Source organism: Anomaloglossus baeobatrachus, chromosome 3 (assembly GCF_048569485.1).
Source record: "Anomaloglossus baeobatrachus isolate aAnoBae1 chromosome 3, aAnoBae1.hap1, whole genome shotgun sequence".
Classification (NCBI taxonomy): Eukaryota; Metazoa; Chordata; class Amphibia; order Anura; family Aromobatidae; genus Anomaloglossus; species Anomaloglossus baeobatrachus.
The window spans coordinates 344429542-344453510 of NC_134355.1; the positions used below are offsets into that span (position 1 = coordinate 344429542).

The following is a 23969-nucleotide window of genomic DNA, read 5'->3' on the forward strand; positions in this document are numbered from 1 at the left end:
TAGCTGGCTTTATCTATATGTGAGTAGTGCAGTTGCACAGTGTGCCGTCCGCCAGGCTCCAGAGGGGGGCGGTGCAAGGAGACAGATGTCATTTTGATTTTCAGTTTCCTCTCTGCCGCTGCTATCTGCCCGAGAGGATTGTGGGGGCGGGAAATTCATCGTCTCTGATGTGTCACCGGCCATTCTGCTGCTGTGGATGCAGCTAGAGCCTGCACCGTCCATGAGAGATGCAGGCTGTGATAGAAGGACGATGTCAGCTGTGAGAGTAAGGTCACTCAGCAGGGCAGGGGGAGGGGGGTGTAGAGGGGGGCACAGTGCTCTCCAAGTAACTCCAAAACAGAGCAATCAGTAAGGGGGAATAACTGCATATAGCTGCACATGAAAGGTGGAGACAGGGACATTTTATTGCAAGTGGTGTACATTTTGTTCCTGGAGTTTGGGGGGGGGGGTCATTTTACTGCAAGAGGTGAAGTGTGTATGAACGACCTACATAGGAGCTACATATTGCAGTATAGTCCCTGACACCCATCATTGTTTAAACCTACCTACACCTCCTTAATTACACTATTCCCTTTTCATATAATCAGAATGTAAGCCCCTTCCCTAGATTATAATCATATAATAATGCCCCCCACGTAGATTATAATCATATAATAATGTCCCCTCCCCCACTAGATTGTAATCATATAATAATGCTCCCTCCCCCACTAGATTGTAATCATACAATAATGCCCCCTCCCCCACTAGATTGTAATCATATAATAATGCCCCCTCCCCCACTGGAGTATAATCATAGGATAACACTCCCCTCACCTGGAGAGCAATCATAAAATAATGCCCCCCCCTTCCCCTGGAATATAATAGAGTAAAACACCTCACTAATGGAGTATAATCATAAAATAAAGCCCCCTCCCTAGAGTGGAGTATAATCATAGAATAATGTCCCCCATCCCTTTGACTATAATCATTATCCCCTTTTTGAGTATATTCATACACTAACTTATTGTGATATAACCGACTCCTGGAGTATAATTACATACACCCCTTGCAGTAAAATGATGCCCCCCAGGAGTTTAATGTGTTCTTTCCATGTACATGTGCCAGACGTATTGCTGAGTGCCATTCACTGACAGCTATCAGTTTTGTTATTCATATTGACTTCATAAAATTTTGTCATAGTATTATAGTACTCAAAATTTAACTCCTTCACCCCGATTTTCCGGGTTTTTTTTGTTTTTTTCTCCCCTTCTTCTGAGAGCCGTGACTTTTTTTTATTTTTCCATCAATCTTGCCATATAAGGGCTTATTTTTTGTGTGACAAATTGTACTTTTGAGTGAAATCATCAGTTTTACCATATATTGTACTAGGAAACAGGGAAAAAAATCCAAGTGCGATAAAATTGCAAAAAAAGTGCAATTGCACGATTGTTTTTGGGTTATTTTATTCACCATGTTCACTATATTGTAAAACTACCATGTCAGTATGATGCCGAGTTCATAGATACCAAACAGGTATACTCTTACTTTTATCTAAGGGGTTAAAAAAATTCAGAAGTTTGTTAAAAAAAAAATATGCTTTTGGTGCCATTTTTTGAAACCCGTAGTGTTCTAATTTTTTGGGATGTGAGGCCCAGTGACTCCTAATATTTTTGCATCTTGAGCTGGTGTTTTCAATTATACAATTTTTATGAAGTTGCTACTTTTTGATCGCCCGTTATTGGATCTTTTTAAAAATTTTGTGGCGACCCAAAAACATAATTTTGGCATTTGGATTTTTTTCTCGCTACACCATTTACCGATCTGATTAATTGATTTTATATTTTTATTGATCGGGCATTTCTGAACTCTGAGATATCAAATATGTGTATATTTTTTAACTGTTTTATTTTCAGTGGGGCGAATGAGGCGTGATTTGAACTTTTTTTTTTTTACATTTTGTATTTATTTTACTTGTCCCCTTGAGAGCTATAAGGATCAGCAGTCTGATCGCTTGTGCATCCCTGTTGATCAGAGCTGTACAGCTCTGATTATCAGAAATACAGCATTCCTGTGTGAGTCGGCGCTCTATCGACTGTGACAGAAAATATGTCATGATAGCAACAGGGGTCATTACATGGCCCGCCGCTACCATAGCAACCATCGACTTCCCGTGATCGTGTCAAGGGGCCACCGATGACGGCAGGGAACAGCGCGATCCTCGATCTTTCTGTGTGTAAGTGGACAGCTCTGAGTGATCCTGGACTGTGTCTGTATTGTAGTACTGTAAATCTGAATGTGGCAGAACAGGATAAGACACATGTTCATTGGATTTATATCTAAATGCTACAGTTCGCGCTTTACTGTTATGGCTAAAAATGTTAACGTTATGGGGCCCCCACCAGATTTTCTGCCCAGGGGCCCCCACCAACCTTAATCCGGCCCTGGTGGTGGGAGAGCAGGTACTAGATCAGGGATGGTTAGGGGCAGGTCCAGAGTGGCAGCTCAGATGTCCTTACCTTCAGAAGTAATTCTGGGATCAGGAATAGCCAGGGTCCGATAGCCTGAGGGTCAGTCTAGGAGCTTTTATCCTCGTTACCTCCATTCCTTCCCATGACAGGGGAGGAAAAAACAAAGCACAAAAACAGAAAATTGCAAGGTTGTGAATATGTTAAAGGGGATTTTCCATAAACAGAATACATTTTAATTAATAGATCTTGTAATAATAATAAGTTCCAAAACTGGATGTGTTAATGTCTCTGTACTTTGTATTGTTTCCTCCTCTACCCAAGAGATATCTTATGTTCAAACAATGGCCCTGCAGGTACAGAACAGCAATTATGGAGCACACAGCAAGGACACATACAGGGTGGTCCAAAAGTATATGGACAGTATGTGTAATAGGGTTATGAAGGGAAAGATTTATTAAACATGGTGTAAAGTGAAACTGACTCAGTTGCCCTTAGCAACAAATCAGATTCCACTTTTAACTCTTCACAGACTCTTTGGAAAATGAAAGGTGGACACAGATCCAGTTTTCACAGATAAATCTCCCACAAATCAGTTTTCTTTTCAGATAATTCAGATAACCCATAATGCCAAATAATTTAAATACAGATCGAAGAAAATGGATTTTAAAAGAGCATTGGCAATCTCAAAATGCTGAAACCGTTAGAGCAAATTGAGTTGAAACATTTTAGTACTCAAGCCCCAAAGAGACAAACCATTTACCGGATTCGTGACAAATTCGATGCCACTGGCTCAATCTTTAATGCTCCAAAAACTGGTCGACCCAAAACAGCCTGTACAGAAAATAATAAACAACTTGTTGCAGAAACATTTGTTCAGAGTCCAAAAAAGTCAACCAGAAGAGTCTCGTTAGAATTGGGAATTTCACGAGCTTCTATCATGCGAATCCTGAAATCTTTTGGGTGGAAAGCTTATCGTCCATGTCTAATTCATGGTTTATTGGAAGATGATCCAGACAGGCGGCTGCAATTTAGTGAGATTATGCTTAACAAAATTGAAGAAAATCCAGTAATTTTAGATAACATTATGTGGAGTGATGAAGCTTCTTTCAAATTATCTGGCCATATTAGCAGACATAATTGTATTTACTGGTATAATGAGAACATGCATTTAACATTTGAGCAACAACTAAATGAACCTGGTGTCAATGTTTGGGGTAGTATTTCAAGTTTTGAGGTTTTAGTGTAGTGCCCCATGGGGCAGGAGGTTAACCTACTCATCGCTGGGCCGTTGACTGTTGTTGTCACGGGCAGCCTAGCCCGGCTTCGTTGCCCCGAGGTGTACAGAAGATGGCAGGGTATAGAGGATGGGGGTAGTAGTGGGGTGAATGTCATGACGCCACCTGTAGTATGCGGCTAGGGAATTAGCCGCCGCTGCTGTCTCTTTCCGCCAGAGTGGATAGTAGTAGCAGCCAGAGATGGTATCACTCCCCACAGGTGGAGCAGGCCCCGAGGAGGATGATGAATGGGAGTAGTAATGTTGGGCGCCGAAGCGCGGAGAGGCGGTGCCGGTAATAAAGAGGCAGAGTCTATGGCTGCATTTGCAGGCTGTTTACTCACTTTTGCGATGTGCCGCTCTACTAGGTAATACCAGTCACTTGCTATGATGGGCTCCGTGGAACCCGAATCCTTTTAGAGATCAGTCCGGTGTGGTGTTCGGTGGGTTCCCTCCTTAAAGCGTCTGTCTGTTTATCCCCTGCCTTCAAGCTACATGGGGACCCGGGTTTTCATGAGTAGTACTCTTGTCCCTATATGCAGGTGCAGCTGTTCCGATATGGGTTCTGGCTTTATGCGAGGTCCAGGATGCTCTCTGACACTGTGCTTTTGGGCACTGTGTGGTCAGAGAAGCTTGAAACTTTCCCCCTCCAGGCAGATTCTGGAAAACCAATGTGAAGTATGATCTTCCCTAGGGTCCTGCCACCCTGAGTGGCGCCAATTCCGAGGGGAGCAGATGCACTCTCCCCATGGCAATCGTGTGAACTCTTCCTCCTTCCCACCGGAGCACCTGAAAGGCATGTCTGCTCCATTGCTTTCCTGCTGGAGAACTCTCTAACTGTTGTGTTAGCTCCTGACTCCCCCTGCTGGCTGTACCTCCCCCCTGCCAGGTCTTAAGCTAGTGGGACTGGGGCCCATGTATGAGGGCATCCTGTAAATGCCACTCTGTAGGCAACCCCTTTATTACCTGACCCTAGCCCAGTCCCCAGTGGGAACAGGGCAACCTGGTGCGTATTTGAGTGTGTAAGTAAGTGGTGAACCCGGGACTGACCTCCTCAGGATCCGGGTTTAGCATTACACCCAAATTTGGGTGCAATACTCTGTGGCAACTGAAACCTCAGGGGCGCCACATTAAGATCAATATTTTTTGATGGAACAGTCGCAGGAGATAAGTATCTCAAAATTCTAATGAATCAAGTTGTTCCCCAGTTACAGCAACAACCTAATTCAAATGACCTTTATTTCCAACAATATGGAGAACCTCCACATTATTCAAAAGTAGTCTGCGAGTATTTTGATGAAACATGCCCTAATAAATGGATTGGCCGGCACATTCACCAGACTTGACCCCAATGGATTTTTTCTTTTGGGGAGTTCTCAAGGACAAAATTTATAGTCGAAAACCAAAAAGTGTCAGTGATTTGAAAAATTACATAAGAGATGCATTTCAAGAAATTATACCCAAAGAGACTTGTGCAAAAATGTTTGTCGAAGCGTAAGAGGCAGACTTCAAAGCTGTGCAAATTGTAATGGAAAACAGTTTGAGCACCTGCGTTAATAAAATTTAAGGGCTTGTGTATTATTGCTCAGAGTAAAATTTAATTGTCAATGTTATGCTTGTGTTAGTAAATATAATTTTATATATAAATCAAAATAAATGTTATTATTTTCTGCCCACCTACTTTTGGGCCACTCTATATAAGATTCTCAGCACAGGAACTTTTTTTTAACACAGAAAATTGTGAAACTTATTATTCCAAGATCTTTTAATTAAAATGTACGTTGTTTGTGAAATTATCCCTTTAAAGGGAACCTGTAATGTGAAAAAAAAAATGGTACAAACCTACAGATATAGGGATAACCTGCAGGTTACTAGCATTTTGACATTATCCGCTTGTACCTAAAAAGAATACCAATGAGGCCAATAAATCCATTAAAAATTATATTTTTATTAACATTTCATAAAACCATAACACTTGTCATTATAGGGCGAACAAGAAATGCAAAACTCCACCCTCCATCCGATGGGGAGGGGCGGGTGGAGAAGCCTTAAGCCTACAATAAGTATTTAACAGATATATATATATATATATATATATATATATATATATATATATATATATATATATATAGATCTCTATTGGTCCAAGTACCATGCATATTGGTAGTAGCCCAAGATAGATTTCTTCAAATGGGCTGGTAGTGATCTATCATGGGCATATATAGACCGTCACCCTAGTCCAGATAGCCCCATAAGGAGCACTCACCAGTCAATTAGCCAGCTGGCATAAAAATGTTCAAAGCTGAAAAATTTCACCACATCGGTCACAGTATCCAGCAGCACATCTAGTTATAAGCACATAGAATCACATACAAAGTAGAACCATATGATTCAGGACACTATCACCAACTGTGGCAGTCATGTACAAAATTAACACGTGTGCAGCGGAATATAATCACCACCTGTGGTAGATAGTAGTGTGTTAGGGCTGCATGATAATGGCATGAATTGTTAATAAAAATGAAATTTTTAATGGAATCATTGGCATCATTGGTATTCTTTTTAGGTTCAAGTGGATAATGTTGATATATGGGATGCTATCTTTTATGACTTTGTGATAAACATGTGGACCATGTGGTTCTACTAGCATTTTGAACCTGACCAGTGCGTGCACTTAAAGCCCCACTGCCAGGAGGAAATAAAATTATTTCCTCCCAGCATTCGGCGTCCAGTTATAGGAGTGATGCTAATGTGGGTTCAGTCACAGCTCAATCTATAGTGTTGTAAGCGCGCCTCTGGCACTGACTGATAATAGGCTGCAGATTGGGGTGTGGGTTCAAAATGCTGTTGACCTGCAGATTAACTCCTTATATGCAAGTAAGGTTTAACCAGGATGTTCTAGCATCCTTTGTGGTTTCAGAAACATGTCTTTTGGGAGTTGCTGAATAGTATTATTATTGGTAGATAGTTGTATTATTCTCCTTTATCTAGGCCTAAAGAAATACAAGTACAAAAAAGCTGTCATCTGTTTTTAACTCCTAAATTCGATGCCCTGCAATGTTAACGAAATTATAAACCTTAATGTATTAAGTTTTATTATTTTAACATCTTGGACAATTTAACATTATTTTCTTGTTCCTGGAAAATCCCTTTTGCAAAATTTCTCATTCATGTTCTTCCATCACTACTATCCACATGATATTTTTTGATGCTCAAATCTAGACAATGGATTAAGATGTAAGACATAGTGATTAGAATGTGGGAGTTATAAATGGTTTCTATCAGGTTGTTCATTTGTTTGATTATAAAGGTAATTAAGCAGTAATTTAGTAGGTAAAGTCTTGTATTATATTGACAATGCATTAGAAGTTTTAATTCAAATTTATTGGTTACTGAGAAGAGCTAATGTTATAGATATAAAGAACTCAGTGTGAATTAAATATGTATTTAATTATAAAAAAAGTTCTATCGGCACTAACCATCAGGAATAAAAATGTCTATCTTTATTGGATTCTTGGACACGGCCAGGTTATGGATTGCATTGTGCAGCCAAATGATGTCTCTTTTGCAGGGTTAGAAGCTTTTAAAGGTCTACATACAAACCATAAATATATATTTTATTGTTGCAGATCACAGCAACACAATGAATGGAATCCAAATCACATCTTGGAATAGTAGTGGCAATTTATCTAATGAATCATGGACTATGGGAAATGAATATCATCTCATTAATACTGCAGAAACTGTTATCCTCCCTTCCTTTATTGGAATTATCTGTTCAACTGGATTAGTGGGAAACATCTTAGTATTGGTCACCATCATAAGGTAAGCAACAAAAATTGCAAAGAAGGTAAGACATCTGTGTTGTACAGAAAACTGCGTGCCAATTGTAATGGAAAGAATAAATGAAAGAATCATTTAACAAATTTGCAAAATAATTTTATTAAAATATCCAGTTCAATTTGCAAAGAATAAATTAGACACAAACCATACACTGTGTGCAGAATTATTAGGCAAGTTGTACTTTAGAGGATTTTTTTTGTTATTGATCAAAAAATATGTTCTCAATCAACCCAAAAGGCTCAAATATCAAAGCTTAATATTTTTGGGAGTTGGAGTGGGTTTGTTTTAGATTTGGCTATCTTAGGAGAATATCTGTCTTTGCAGGTAACTATTACTGTGCAGAATTATTAGGCAACTTAATAAAAACCAAATATATTCCCATCTCAGTTGTTTATTTTCACCAGGTAAACCAATATAACTGCACAAAATTTAGAAATAAACATTTCTGACATGCAAAAACAAAACCCCCAAAAATTAGTGACCAATATAGCCACCTTTCTTTCTGATGACACTCAACAGCCTACCATCCATAGATTCTGTCAGTTGCTTGATCTGTTTTACGATCAACATTGCGTGCAGCAACCACCACTGTTTTCCTTCCCTGTAAATCTCACATTTTATAGGGACCACAAGTTCTCTATGGGGTTGAGATCAGGTGAACAAGGGGGCCATGTCATTATTTTTTCATCTTTTAGAGCTTTACTGGCCAGCCACGCTGTGGAGTAGCTGGATGCATGTCATGGAACATTGTCCTGCATGAAAATCATGGTTTTTTTGAACGATACCAACTTCTTCCTGTACCACTGCTTGAAGAAGTTGTCTTCCAGAAACTGGAAGTAGGTCTGGAAGTTGAGCTTCACTCCATCCTCAATCCGAAAAGGTCCCACAAGTTCATCTTTGATGATACCAGCCCACACCAGTACCCCAACTTCACCTTGCTGGCATCTGAGTCGGAGTGGAGATCTTTGCCATTTACTGATCCAGCCTCTAGCCCATCCATCTGGCCCATCAAGAGTCACTCTCATTTCATCAGTCCATAAAACCTTTGAAAAATCAGTCTTAAGATATTTCTTGGCCCAGTCTTGATGTTTTATCTTATGTTTCTTGTTCAAAGTTGGTCATTTTTCAGCCTTCCTTACCTTGGCCATGTCCCTGAGTATGGCATACCTTGTGCTTTTTGATACTCCAGTAACGTTGCACCTCTGAAATATGGCCTAACTGGTGGCAAATGGCATCTTGGCAGCTTCACGCTTGATTTTCCTCAATTCATGGGCAGTTATTTTGTGCCTTTTTGCCCAACACTCTTCTTGCCACCCTGTTGGCTATTTGCCATGAAACGCTTGATTGTTCAGTGATCACGCTTCAAAAGTTTGGCGATTTCAAGACTGCAGCATCCCTCTGCAAGACATCTCACAATTTTGGACTTTTCAGAGCCCGTCAAATCTCTCTTCTGACCCATTTTTCCAAAGGAAAGGAAGTTGTTGAATAATTAAGTACACTTTATATAGGGTGTTGATGTCATCATTACACCACATCCCTCCTCTTTGCAGGGATGCACATCACCTGATTTACTTAATTGGTAGTTGGCTCTCAAGCCTATACAGCTTGGAGTAGGACAACATGTATGAAAAGTATCATGTGATCAAAATACTCATTTGCCTAATAATTCTGCACACAGTGTAATAATTTAAAGCCTCTAATGTCATGAAAATAGATGTAAAACACTCTTTGGTCCCCTATGACTCTTTGATGCCAACACCGCCTTAATAAAGTCTAAGTGACTTCAAATTATGTGTCATACTGTGACTATCAGGGTTCCACCCAATAACAAGGAACCCCCGCCGAGCACCACCACAAACAGGGTACACTGGGGACATTTTAAGAATGGTGGGCCCTGCTGTTTGAGAGAGGGGTGAGGGGACACCTCCTGAATGCACCTGAAGCTGTTTCTTGAGCTCTCTAGTGTCCCTCTACAGATTCTTTCACTCCGTCTACTGCTGTTGTTTCAAGGAGTCTAGACTGTGTCAATATGCGGTTCAATTTGACACTCTATCTTCTGAACTAGAATGGAATAATAAAAGGTGCTGGTGCCCACTTTTTGAGAAGGAATATCTGGGACAATCAAGGACAAGCTGTTTGGTCATGATATTCTTGCTACTCTTGATGATCTTATCTCCTTAGCTACGTGGTCGATCGCAGGTTCCAGGAATGATCCACTGAAGTCCCCTATGAAATGAAACCTACACACCTGGCTCCTGTCTTCCATAGACAGTTAACTTCTCATGCTCCAGCTTTTATTCTGATTCCTAAACCCTTGCAGATGATATTAAGGTGTGTGATCAACTACGAGAACATCACCGAGCTTTGGGCTTGTACTTCTACTGTTGAGGAGCAGAAAATTTCATCCGGACCTGTCCTTTGAGAACGGAACTCTCTTGCCTTGGCTTTGTAGGAGAGGTTTTCCTTGGTGGAAGCAGTATTCCCTTCTTTGTTGACCTTGTCTGTGTCTGTATCATATGGAGGAAGTTCAGTTCTCTGAGACAGCTCATCTGGACTCAGGTTCTGTTGTAATTTTTGTACAGTGAGCTGTGGTGAATTGTTACCAGTTCCCCATCCAACACCTTCTGAAGCCTATGTTGATGTCATCCATGCATGGAATGCTCCTATCCAAACCTATACGCTTCATTTCTGGCTAAAAGGGGAAAAAGATAAAAAATCCCGTAGTCTCTTGTTCTATAAAACATCCAAAATGTATTGAAGCATTTAAAATCCTGTTGAAAAAACTACATGTTCCGGATTCTTTGCCCCGCCTTATGTGTTTCGGACAGTAGTCCTATCTTAAAGGATTTTTTTCTCTTTTTCTTCTTTTGGACTTGATTGGTGGCTGCCAGCCACCTGTCCTGGTCTATGGATCTATTTCCCATAGTGGCGAGCCTTCTATTTCCTCTTCATTGCATTCATTTCTGAGACTGTGGAACTACATTGGGGAGATACATATTTTGAGAAGATCTCTTTCCTTGTTCTTTGAAATTTGTTTTGTCCATTTCTTCTGTCTTGACTCCATGCTCACAAGCCTGTTCTGGAGTGAAAATCCAGTGAGGTGCCTCGTTGAGGGCAGAGAGGCCACAAGAAGTATCTGGTTAGTGCCAATCCATCCAGGACTTCAGAAGCACCATCTGCCTTTCAGCCACCTACCATTGACTTAGTTGAGGGAAATCTCAAGGTGTCCGTGAAGCCTCTGTGATGTCTACCTTGGTTACCAGTTCTGTGTGTCCTGGAGAGAGCCTTCTAAATAAAGGCCTTCCAGCCTACCCCTTCCACCAGCCATTACTTCTTCCATCAACTCTGCGGACTTTTTCGGAAAAGAGATTTCCTTCTGGCCTGGTAAAGAAGGGTTGTAAGTGAGGATGGTACTGTAGCGATGGCATCCCTGCACCACTTGCTCTCCTCCCTGCAAGGATGCCGGCTTACTTATTGCCATATCCAGCCCACACTACCTTGCCTGGCTTCCCCGTGGTCCTCTACGTAGGTTTCCCCTGCTTTCTATTTCCAGGGCAGGTCTTCCGGGAATGCACCTAGGAAGTTTGCGTACACTACTGCCCTTCTCCTAAAGGGTTAGCATGCCATTTCCTGCAAGTGCCTCTCAACCTTTCAGATACTGAAGGCACTCTCCCACTAGGGGAGATGCCTAATCAACGTGGTTAGTTAGTGGTCCGATCCCTGTCCACTGTGCATCCCCATTTCAGTGTGCTTTATCATTCCTTGTCTTTGTACCCTGGCTGTACCCCTGATACTGGCCTGCTCCTGTTGTGCCATTTGCCCTGACTGCAGCTGTTACATTATAGACGCGGTCCGTCCAGCTTGGTCATACTATCTGCCTCAGCTATCACAGATGCACCTGCTACACTAGTTACGCTGTCAATCCTGGCCATATTATCTGCTTTGGCTATCCTGGTGATCCCTGTCTACACTAGAGACTCTGCCTGTCTGCATCTGTGTCCATCCTTGCCCTGGGGGTCAGCTGCCACAGTCCCAGTCACTGCCCTGGAAGTGGCACCTGGCTTTTGCCTCTTAGTACGTACTTAATCAAGTCACCCCTACTAAAGGGTAAGCCTGGGTTCCCCCTGTGGTTAAGTGGGTCCACTTCTGTTCACCGATTTATATTCTCCAGCGGAGAGCTTTATGCCGAACAAAGGCCAAATTTGTCACACAATGTGTTACTCTAAACTCACCAAGTGTTGTGTTGGCATCAGACTTTATTCAGACCACAGACTCTGACATTCCTCATTATACTTTTTTACTTTCTCTGGTGCTTCGGAGTTGCACAGGCAAGCATCGACCAGCTGTGGGCTCATTAGTGATCAGATTATGAGGAGATAATTTCTACTAGAATGCTGGTTACCTTTTGAATCATATGTTATAGGAGACCTATCATAAATACTACCAGCCTTTTTAAGATGGAGGAATGTCTTCCCACTCCAACTATAGTGTTCTGCTACACGAGTCCATGTGCTGTTGTTTTCCAGTCTGTTGATTTACTGCGTGTTAGAGCGTGTTTTGGGTTCCCCTGTTTGTCTATCACTGTGGGTGTTTACATGCTTCTGTCCCGAGTCCCCCCCCCCAGTAGGGAGGGAGGGGATACTAGATCAGGTCTGGTCAGGAGCTGGAGTAGGAAGGTGGCCCAAACATTGTCACCTTCAGATGTATCTCTGGAATCAGGGACAGCTATCGCCTCCCTAGCCCGAGGGCCAGTTTAGGAAATCTGGTGCACTGTTATCCCATGCCACCTCATGAAAAAATGTTACCGATTTTGAGAATGTTTGTGAATTTGAACCTGAATCCAAATGGGCAAGGCTCATGCCGAATCTGAGATTTGCCAACCTTTTTCAAACATGTTTGCTCATTTATAGTTGTGTCTCTCACAACCCCTCCAGGTGAGCAAAAGCAATTTTATTCATATTTTTTTGGGTGGGATAAGACTCTACTGCACCTTCCCTTTTTCCTTCTAACGTCTCCTAGTTTTTGGGGGTGACATATAGACATAACAGAAGTTAGTCATTCATTTAAGACACTTCTCTGCAAGTACAAGTAAAGGTTTCTGACAAGAAGTGGCAGACGTGAGCAGCTCAAGAATTACATGAATAGCTGCTCATCTCAATGTCTGTCATGTAAGATGTAGTTTGCTGGACATCCCTTGAGTCTATAATTCACAAATTCTGATTGTTTGTAGTGATACATCAGGTATAACTAGTTTACAGCCTTCTGCTGTAGCCACTCTACACTGTGTGCATAATTATTAGGCAAATGAGTATTTTGATCACATGATACTTTTTATACATCTTGTCCTACTCCAAGCTGTATAGGCTTGAGAGCCAACTACCAATTAAGTAAATCAGGTGATGTGCATCTCTGTAATGAGGAGGGATGTGGTGTAATGACATCACCACCCTATATAAGGTGTGCTTAATTATTAAACAACTTCCATTCCTTTGGAAAAATGGGTCAGAAGAGAGATTTGACGGGCTCTGAAAAGTCTGCAAGAAGCATGGCTGCAAAGGGCTGCAAGAAGCTTGTTGGGCAAAAAAGGCGCAAAATAACTGCCCATGAATTGAGGAAAATCAAGCGTGAAGCTGCCAAGATGCCATTTGCAACCAGTTTGGCCATATTTCAGAGCTGCAACATTACTGGAGTATCAAAAAGCACAAGGTACTCAATACTGAGGGACATGGCCAAGGTAAGGAAGGTTGAAAAACGACCACCTTTGAACAAGAAACATAAGATAAAACATTAAGACTTGGCCAAGAAATATCTTAAGACTGATTTTTCAAAGGTTTTATGGACTGATGAAATGAGAGTGACTCTTGATGGGCCAGATGGATGGGCTAGAGGCTGGATCAGTAAAGGGCAGAGAGCTCTACTCCGACTCAGATGTCAGCAAGCTGGAGGTGGGGTACTGGTGTGGGCTGGTATCATCAAAGATGAACTTGTGGGACCTTTTTGGGTTGAGGATGGAGTGAAGCTCAACTCCCAGACCTACTTCCAGTTTCTGGAAAACAACTTCTAACAGTGCTACAGGAAGAAGTCAGTATCGTTCAAGAAACACATGATTTTCATGCAGGACAATGCTCCATCACATGCATCCAACTACTCCACAGCGTGGCTGGCCAGTAAAAGTCTAAAAGATGAAAAAATAATGACATGGCCTCCTTGTTCACCTGATCTGAACCCCATACAGAACCTGTAATCCCTCATAAAATGTGAGATCTACAGAGAGAGAAAACAGTACACCTCTTGGACCAGTGTCTGGGAGGCTGTGGTGGGTGCTGCATGCAATGTTAATCGTAAACAGATCAAGCAACTGACAGAATCTATGGCTGGTCGGCTGCTGAGTGTCATCATAAAGAAAGGTGGCTATATTGGTCACTATTTTTTTGGGTTTTGTTTTTGCATGTCAGAAATGTTTCTTTCTAAATTTTGTGAAGTTATATCTGTTTACCTGGTGAAAATAAACAAGTAAGATGGGAATATATTTGTTTTTTTTTTTTTTAAGTTGTTTAAAAATTCTGCAGAGTAATAGTTACCTGCACAAACAGATATCCTCCTAAAATAGCCAAATCTAAAAAAAAAACCACCCCAACTTCCAAAAATATTAGGCTTTGATATTTATGAGTCTTTTGGGTTGATTGAGAACATAGTTGTTGTTCAATAATAAAAAAAATCTTCTAAAATACAACTTGCCTAATAATTCTGCACACGGTGTATAGTAATGATGTCCCATTCTTAATTGATTTAGGATTCTAGCTGTTCATCAGTCCTGTGTCTTCTCTAATGGACCTTTCATTTCATAATATACAAAATGCTTTCTATTGGTCAAAGGTCTGAACTGCAGGCTACAAGTTCATAATCTGACCTTTTGTTCTGGGACGTCATGTTGCTGTTATGAAAGCCATATTTTATTTAGCATTGGCTTGAAGAAATATGCAAGGCTTTCTCTTAATTAGGCATTATTTGATGCTTAGCATTGATAATGCTTTCCAGTGTGTAAGCTGCTATGCAATAGAACCCCAAATGGGAGCTTTTAAACTGTGAACTGATAACAAGTTGCATGGTGCCTCTCCTATTGAGTCAGCAGGACGTAGCATATGTGGTTTGCATAAAGAATGTCAAATTTTAATTCATCTGACCAGAGAACAGTCTTTCATTGTACCTGCTATATGGCTTTTTCTTTAAATGATACAGCTTACGTTTGTGTATTGCACGCCATACTGTATTCACTTCACAGACAATGATTTCTGTAAGTATTTCTGAGCCCATGCTTTGATTCCTGTGATAGTTTCATGCCTGTTTTTAATACAGTGCAAACCCGAAGGCCCACAGATAATGCACGTCCAAAATTGATCATCAGCTTTCTCCCTAGTGAACATGCTTTTCTCCAAAATCTGTGAATTTTTTGATGATGTTATGTATCTTAGAGTATGGTATATTCAAAGACATTCCAATTTTACTTTGAGGAACACTTTTCTGAAATTGTTCCATAATATCTAGATGCAGATGTTTAGATTAGTGATCATTAAACTATCTTTGCTTCTAAGAAACTCTGCCCTTCTAACATGGTCTTTTTCAAAACAGTCATGTGTCATAGTAGTTGAATATTGATCCTCCAGTTGTTTATCATTAGCAATACTTAATATCCAACCTTTTATTAAGTAACGGTCTCAACTTTTTTTTTTTAGATATGTTGCTACCATCAATTTCTCATTGAGTTATTTTTTTTTTTAAAGGGAACCTGTCATGAGTTTTTCGGCATATAAGCTGCGGCACCCACCAGTGGGCTCTTATATACAGCATTCGAACATGCTGTATGTAAGAGCCCAGGCCGCCGTGTAAAACATAAAAAACACTTTATAATACTCACCTAAACCGGTCGCTGCAGTGGATGTGGCTCAGATGGGCGTCTCTGTTCTCCGGTGCCGGCGCCATCTCTTTCGGCCATCTTTGTCCTCCATCTTCTGAAGCCGCGGTGTAAGAAACATCCGATGTCATATACATGCGTCGGCATTCAGGTCCTGAGCAGTCGCACTTTGAACTGCCCTGAGCAGGGCAGATCAAAGTATTTATAACCGAAAAAGAGTTCTGCAGGTATCACCATACAATAATATATCAAACGCCTATTGTGGTTAGGAAAATGATCATATTTTATTTCATCACATATAAATTACAATTTCATATAGTGCTGGTACTTCACAAAAGTTTAAAAAGAACCCTACCCCATAAAACCATACAAAAACAAACTGGTGCAGTGTGGAACAGCCATGATGTCAAATTAGATGTCAATACATATTTATATAAATTTCTGGGTATCAATGGATTCATGAAAGATAAGTCGTGTCTAACCAACCTGTTGGGGTTCTATGAGGGGGTAAGTGCAAACCTGGATATTGGTAATGCAGCTGATGTGATTTATTTGGACTTTGCAAAGGCATTTGATACTGTACCACATAATAGCCTTATACTAAAGCTCCAGAAGCAAGGACTAGGGGACACAATATGCAACTGGGTAAGGAATTGGCTAAAAGATAGGAAACAAAGAGTAGTCATAAATGCTACATTCTCTAAATGGGCTATAGTCAGCAGTGGGGTGCCGCAGGGATCTGTGCTAGGACCAATTCTTTTTACTCTCTATATTAATGACCTTGTGGATGGGATTGATAGTACAGTGTCAGTCTTTGCCGATGACACCAAACTATGTAGGATATTAAAAACTGACCTGGATAGTACAATATTACAAAAAGATCTGGATAAGATGTCAGAATGGGCAGATACTTGGCAAATGAGATTTAATGTTGATAAATGTAAAGTAATGCACCTAGGACGGAGTAATCCTATAGCTGCGTATACATTAAATGGAAGTAAACTCGGGACTACAGAACAGGAGAAGGACTTGGGTATTCTCATTACAAATAAGCTGAGCAGCAGCACTCAATGTCAGGCAGCAGCTGCTAAAGCAAACAAGATTCTAGGGTGTATAAAAAGAGAGATTAGATCCCGTGATCCCAACGTATTGTTACCCATCTATAAATCACTTGTAAGGCCACATCTGGAATACGGGATCCAGTTTTGGGCTCCACATTTTAAAAAGGACATTCAGAAGTTAGAGTCAGTTCAAAGGCGGGCAACTAGACTATTACAAGGAATGGAAGGCCTCCCATATGATGGCAGATTGAAAAAGTTAGATATGTTTAGCTTAGAAAAAAGACGTCTCAGAGGAGATCTCATTTATATGTATAAATACATGTGTGGTCAATATAAAGGACTGGCACATAACTTATTTCTTCCGAAAACAATACTAAGGACCAGGGGGCACTCACTGCGAGTGGAAGAAAAGCGATTCCGACACCTAAATAGGAAAGGGTTCTTTACAGTTAGAGCGGTCAGACTGTGGAATGCCCTACCACAAGAGGTAGTAATGGCAGATACTATAACAGCTTTTAAAAAAGGGCTGGATGATTTCCTCAGTACACAAAACATTGTTGGTTATAAATGACTTAGTGACTAAATGTAGAACTGGTGGAGGAAGGTTGAACTAGATGGACCTAGGTCTTTTTTCAACCTAAGTAACTATGTAACTATGTAATAAATATAAGCCTGATAGCCTATCACAGCTAAAATAAAATGCAAGTGCAACTCAGCAATTATGTATTCAGCCTGGACACAATCTCAAATTGCAGCCAAATATATAGCCCAATAAGCATAGTTGAAAGCATTCATAAAGTGAATACATATTTCAACACAGGAGACAACAGTATATCATCCATAACAAACATTATAATACTCATGGAACATATGTATCAACCTAGTGCCAGGATTGACTAATGGAAGCTTCCGTTAGAGCTGGAAGGTATCAGGGGGTATCAGGATGCAAACCCAGATGGCGGACCACAGTGCCCGCGAGTTTCGCCTCTCGCTTCGTCAGGAGATGCTGGGGTAGCTGCGGGGTCACTCTTATGTACTAGAAAGCCCACCTGATGTCCATATCGCGGCGCACGGCGCACGGCAGAGGCTGTGTCATCCACCTCCGTCGGCGTCCCGAAAGGCGTCCTGCGCATGCGTAGAAGACGTCCATCAATTGGGCGCCGGCTAAGGGGGAGAGGCAGGCTCCGACACGCAGAGTGCGCTCTGACGTCAATGTGGCCAAGTGGCCATATTCAAGAAGGGCAAAGGTAATGGCAGAGTAAAGCAAAAAAGATTAAAAGCTTACAGGATGGGATTACAGCGAATTCTTGAACAAGATTACATACAAGGAGAATCAATAACCATGTGGAACAGGACACCCATGATAATTAGGGTACATTAATCACAAATTGTCAAAACAGTGATAAATATTCATGAGACAATGACACCCAGTGGGCAAACCCCTACATAACACAGGGGACATATTTAATCCACAGAAGAAAACCCCATGCAGATAATCAGTATTAGTTTTGACAAGATACATAAATCTCCCACATATGGGTGTACAAAAACGTATTCAACCGTCAGATTACATCCAGAATAGACGATCAGTATATATTTCAAAAGATGCATCTTGATTTCAAATAATAATTTCCTCCAGAAGTTAAGTATTCATAATCCGCAGAATAATCCATATATTTATAGGCACTTCATCCCGTCCATATTAAATATGTATGCGCAGAGAATTCTGTATAAGAAAAATACAGTATAAAAGGAATATAAGAGACCACAGACCACAAAAAAGGTGAGATAATCAGTGACAGCAACATAGCAATAGCATAAATTTCATAAAATGCCTCCATCAATTAATTCTCAGTCAACAAACCACCAATTCAGAGGAGTCAGACCACGTAAAGCGGAAAAGGACATGGCGGAAATTCGAGAAGGGGACCACATAGTGAGACGGGAAAACTAAAAGATCAACCTTACAAGAATGGTTTGAAGGAAATAAAATCATTCAACCCTTTAGGCTTCTCAGTCTCCAAAATTGTGATCCATCTAACCTCCCTTTGTGCCAACACCCTCTTAGGATCACCACCCCTCAGGCTCAAGTATTGTAGTGCGCATGCACGGGACCGGCGAGTGTGTATGACGTAGACGCGTCATGCACACGGGCTTCAGAAGGAGGATGAAGATGACCGAAAGAGGAGGCGCTGGCACCAGAGGACGAAGACGCCCACTTGAGCCGCAGCGACGGTTTAGGTGAGTATTATAAAGTATTTTTTATGTTCTACACAGCGGCCTGGGCTCTTATATACATCATGTTAGAATGCTGTATATAAGAGCCCAGTGATGGTGGCCGCAGCTTATAGGGGAAAAACCTGGTGACAGGTTCCCTTTAAATATAGAAAATGTCAAACTTTCAACTTCTGATTAAAGGTTAGCCAATCTGACAAAATGTAAATTTGCCTTTTTTGTGTGGATTTTAACAGAAAATTCTATTTGCAAAGACATTAAATTCTGCAAATGTAATGTCCATTATGCTCTATAGTCTATCCAGACCTGAGATCATAAAAAAAATGTGGGATGGAAAAATAAAAAAAAAAAAAATTATATTTTTACTCACCCCACTGCTCACCTCTCTGGCTGCTCCCCCTGCTCTCTGCTTGGTGTCCAGTCCTTCAAGTTTCATAGCATCACATCTTCAGCTCTGTTGTTACTCTAGGCCATGGCATTCGGCCACACGTAGGCCCCTGAGAATGTGTCATCAACTCCAGAGCCTGTTCACAGCCGAAAGTCCATGACTAGAGTGAATTCCAGACCAGAGTTGTGGTGCGATAGAAGCAAGGAGGACCAGTTCTTTGTTATGTTGTGAATACAATCTGGCTAGGAGATACTTCTAAATCATAGTATTCTTGTTTAATTCACATTTTATACAGAATCCCAATTTTTTTGGAATTGAGGATGTAGAAAGATCTCTTTTCAAGACTGAATAAATGTATTTTTTATTATATCACCTCATCACCTTTTATGTTTCTTATCAACTGTGCGGCTTTTATGCTCATTTTCTGCAACTCCAGTGCATCTTGTTTTTTGATTTATTGGACAAAATTGAACTACTTTCCATACCATTTTTCATTCTTAAGGCCCTGCTCACGCAACAACGGATCTAACGATATATCGCCAGGGGTTACGGATCCTGTGATGCACATCCAGCCTCATTAGCGACGTCGTTGCGTGTGACACCAACGAGTGTCCGTTAACGATGGAAAATACTCACCAAATCGTCCATCGTTGACACGTCATTCATTTTCAAAAATTCATTGATTGTTGAGGACGCAGGTTTTTCGTCGTTCCCGAGGCAGCACACATCGCTACATGTGACACCTCGGGAACGACGAACAACAGCTTACCAGCTACCGCCGGCAATGAGAAAGGAAGGAGGTGGGCGGGATGTTCCGGCTGCTCATCTCCACCCCTCCGCTTCTATTGGGCAGGCGCTTAGTGATGCCGATGTGACGCCGCACGAACCGCCCCCTTAGAAAGGAGGCGGTTTGCCTGCCACAGCGACGTCGCTAGGCAGGTAAGTATGTGTGACGGCTCCTAACGATGTTGTGCGCCACGGGCAGCGATTTGCCCGTGACGCACAAACGACGGGGGCGGGTGCTTTCACCAGCGATATCGCTAGCGATATCGTTGCGTGTAAAGCCCCCTTTAGACAATTTTCTCTACAATCATCTAGTTGTAATGATTTTAATATGACAGTGAATGTGAAGTTTTTTTTAAAGAAATTTGGGATCTTGTTACATAATATGGATTATTATAAAAGCTTTTTTTAGATAATGAACCCATTTGAATTTATAAAGCTAAGGAAAAAATAAAAGTGGTTAAGAAAACAATTTTAACATTCTAAAAGAGATGGCAATTAACAAATGTAATATAATTTCATTATTACAATTTGCTATTATGTGAAGAACTGCATTAGTGAGAAACATATTGACAGAATAAAGACTAGAATAAATTGCATTTGTATTTTTTGAGAATTTAAAATCCTAACAATTCTATTGTTTATATCAGATCACTAAATCTCTTAAAGGAATTAGTTCTGTAAACAACACTATGTTAGGGAATTGTAGCTTTTTACATACAGTCTTTTAGAAAGGAATCTTGGGACAAAGATTAAAGAGTTTTCTCAAGATTTTTCTATTAATAGCCTATCTGATTACCTGGCAACAATACGCCAAATGTTGTACCTTTATTATTATGTAGGATGCAGGACCATATATTTGGTTGTATTTGGAATGAAAGTTTCTTCCTCTTTGGAACACATTTCACTTTTTTGGCTCAACATTACAATTAGTATTATCAACAATATACCAATAATTCCAAATCTAGTTCCTTAAAGGGAATCTGTCACCAGGTTTTTGCCCTCTAATCGCAAAGCAGCATAATGTAGAGACAGAGACCCTGATTCCAGCAGTGTTTCACTTATTGGTCTGCTTCGTGTCATTTTGATAAAATCACTGCTTAATCAGCAGTAGATCATCATTAGAGGACTACATGGCCTGTTGCCAGGTCCAGCATATTCATGACCTCTGTATAACTGTTAGATATGCAGCAGAGAAAACATTGATTTTATCAAAATGATGGCAAACAGCTCAGTAAGTGACATATTGCAGGAATCAGGGTCTCTGACTCTACATTATGATATACATAGATGAGGTAGCAAGAACCTGACGACAGATTCCCTATAACAGATATTTTAGGATATTAAAAAGGCATAATATTTGAGTAACAAATCCAACTCAAAATGCAAAAGCCAAAGTAATGTCACTTTCGGACGGTCCCTAATACTTCTTGTGTATAACAAATAAAGAGACAGTTGCAGTATGAAATGCTAAGAGATGTTAACAATTAATTTAGGAATATGAGCATGCATTACTGCTAAGAAAATACATGTAATTATTGAGATACTTAGCATTTTATAAAAGGCCAGTTTTATGTGAGCCCAACAGTCAATGTCAGGGCGTATCTCTTACTGTTTGGTGCCTATCTACTCTCACACCTCCCTTTGGGTAAAAAAAAAAAAAAAAAAAAAGTTCTGGGTGGATAGGAACCTGCTAATAAAGAAATAAAATCATCTAAGGCTGATGAGAAGGAGTACTCAATCAAAAGGTATGATCCCACAATGTAAGTAAAAATACTGATGTCCCTTCCTTACACGCAAGTAAGAACAGGTCCATACTGAACATGTGATATAGTATAACAAAAATAGACAGTTTCACTTTGAATGCTAAGTTATGTTAACAATAAAAATACAAATATGAACATTACATTACTGATTAGAAAATACAGTATATGGAAAAATGAGATACTTCGCATATAAAAAAGGCCAGTTTTATGAGAGCTCAATATCTAATATCAAGGCATGTCTCTTAAAGGGAAGGTGTCATGCTTTTTATTTTTGTATTAATAGTGATTATGAAATCAAGTATTTTTAATACAAAATTAAATTCACTATTTAGATTTTATTTAATTCTAGTTTTATTGAAGCACTGGGGGCTGCCATCTTGGATTTGCTGTGTGTAATGACAGTTACTCACCTTCTTTATGGCAGCCCTCTGTGCATTCACTCTGATAGTCGGACTGCGACCCTATACTTAATACAGGACAGCTCCCTGCTGTGACTTGGACACGCCCCCTGGGCTATCCAGATCACAGCAGAGGGAGGAGATCGGCGCCATCTTTGTGCAACTCACAACGTATGGTGTGTGATGCACTTTCCCCCATCATCTCATTCGACCTGTGTGAGTACCAGCACCTCTCCCCCCACCGCTGCTGCTACCATCTGCAATGACACCCCCGCTCCCCCTGCCGCTACCCTCACCCCTACTCTCCTTGCCACAGCTGGTGTACCATCTCCCTGTCACAGTTTCCCCCTGTCACCCGTTCAGTCTTTGTGAGTACCGGTGCCCTCCCCCCCACCGCCGCTGCCACCATCTTCAATGACAAAGTGTCTTTATGTAAATAGAGTTATGAACTGTAAATGTTGAGTGATGTTACTTGTTTCTCCCAATTACACAGTAAATAACTGCACAGTTTTGATAAAAATGGACCACTGGTCATTGGACTGGGAATGACCCAAACTCTCGCAGTGTAAATAGTTGCACCAGTTGTGCCAATACCAGAGTACAACTTGCCAAAAAGAACCCTCATTAACACCACCATTATGGAGAGGAAAAGGTCGTAGGAAGGGTCTGCGGTAGAGTCTGTTGAGACTCTGTCACCATGTAAACTGGTGACCTTCCTCATAGTGGTTTTGGGGACCAGGACCTTTGGGTGGTGGGTGATGGGGAAGGTACTCAAGTTTGAGACGTTCAAGAAATGCCTCCCCTGCGCGGGATGAATGTTTTAATGTTTTAACAAAAAGAAAAATATATTCACCTGTGTTACCCTTTTTGCAGCCCGAGGATGTGCGGAGTTTAAACAAAGGGGAATGTAGCATCCCTGAACCCATCAGGAAACTACTAGGTACCGCATCCTGACAAAGAGGCAGGGCCTACCCCTAGGGACCTGGAAGACCTGTGCTGGTACCACCAAAGCACATAAACATCCCCAGTATCCCTCTCCCAATCATGGGAGACTGACTAGTCTGGAACCCAATGGATGGCCACTGAGAGGTGGAGCAAGTCCAGTCCACTAGCTGACAACCAGGTGGGAGGGGACAGGGGCAGAGAAACTGTAGAGAGAGTCCGGTAGTGACAGTTGAAGGGGACAAACGTGTCTCCAGACGTAGTCATGTAGCAGTGACCTGGGTGATGAACGAGAGTGGTTGCCAGGGAGGGTGCAGCCAGGTACCCCTGGAACCAGAGCACCGACAGTGCACAGGGCCCTAGGTCAGGTGACAGTTTCAGTCAACCTAACAAATACCTGCACAGTAAGGGGACCTTTAAAGACCTCACTGGCCCAAGAATCCGGGGGAAACAGCAATAAATATTGAGCTTGGGACCGGAACAGAACACCGACCCTACAGGGTTCACATTGCCTGCCGTACGGACGAGAGACTGCCAACAGACAGTAAGGGACCCACAAACAAAGGTGGCAGGGAAAGAGGCCAGGTCACCACACCGGCATTGGGACAAAAGGGACCAGGGGTCTGAATCAGCCATCCTCAGTGCTACAGCTTAACACCACCATTAGTAAAACAGAAGTTACACTGCATAACCATCGTGTGGTCTCCCTTCTTTCTGCGCCGGATCCCACCATTCACTCCCTGGGGCCCGGCCCTACTTGCGGAGGGCCTAACATCCAGGCTGCCATCACCATCAACCCAGTGGTAACAGACTGTGCAGCGGCGGTTCCATAACCATAACCGCAACTCGCAAGTGGCATCACAATACAAACTCTTTCAATTCTCCTGAATATAATCCCTTTTAAAAAGCATCCCCAGGGTC

The 23969-nt window shown here is 41.4% G+C and overlaps 1 protein-coding gene across 1 annotated transcript in view; it reads left to right on the forward strand.

Annotated features, from left to right (window-relative positions):
- The window catches only part of MCHR2 (melanin concentrating hormone receptor 2), a 618664-nt gene that overhangs the window by 315471 nt on the left and 279224 nt on the right, over positions 1–23969 (forward strand). The window contains exon 3 of the mRNA XM_075340097.1: positions 7350–7545. Within this exon, the coding sequence (XP_075196212.1) occupies positions 7364–7545 (182 nt within the window). The 5' untranslated portion in view covers positions 7350–7363. The remainder of the gene's footprint in view (positions 1–7349; positions 7546–23969) is intronic.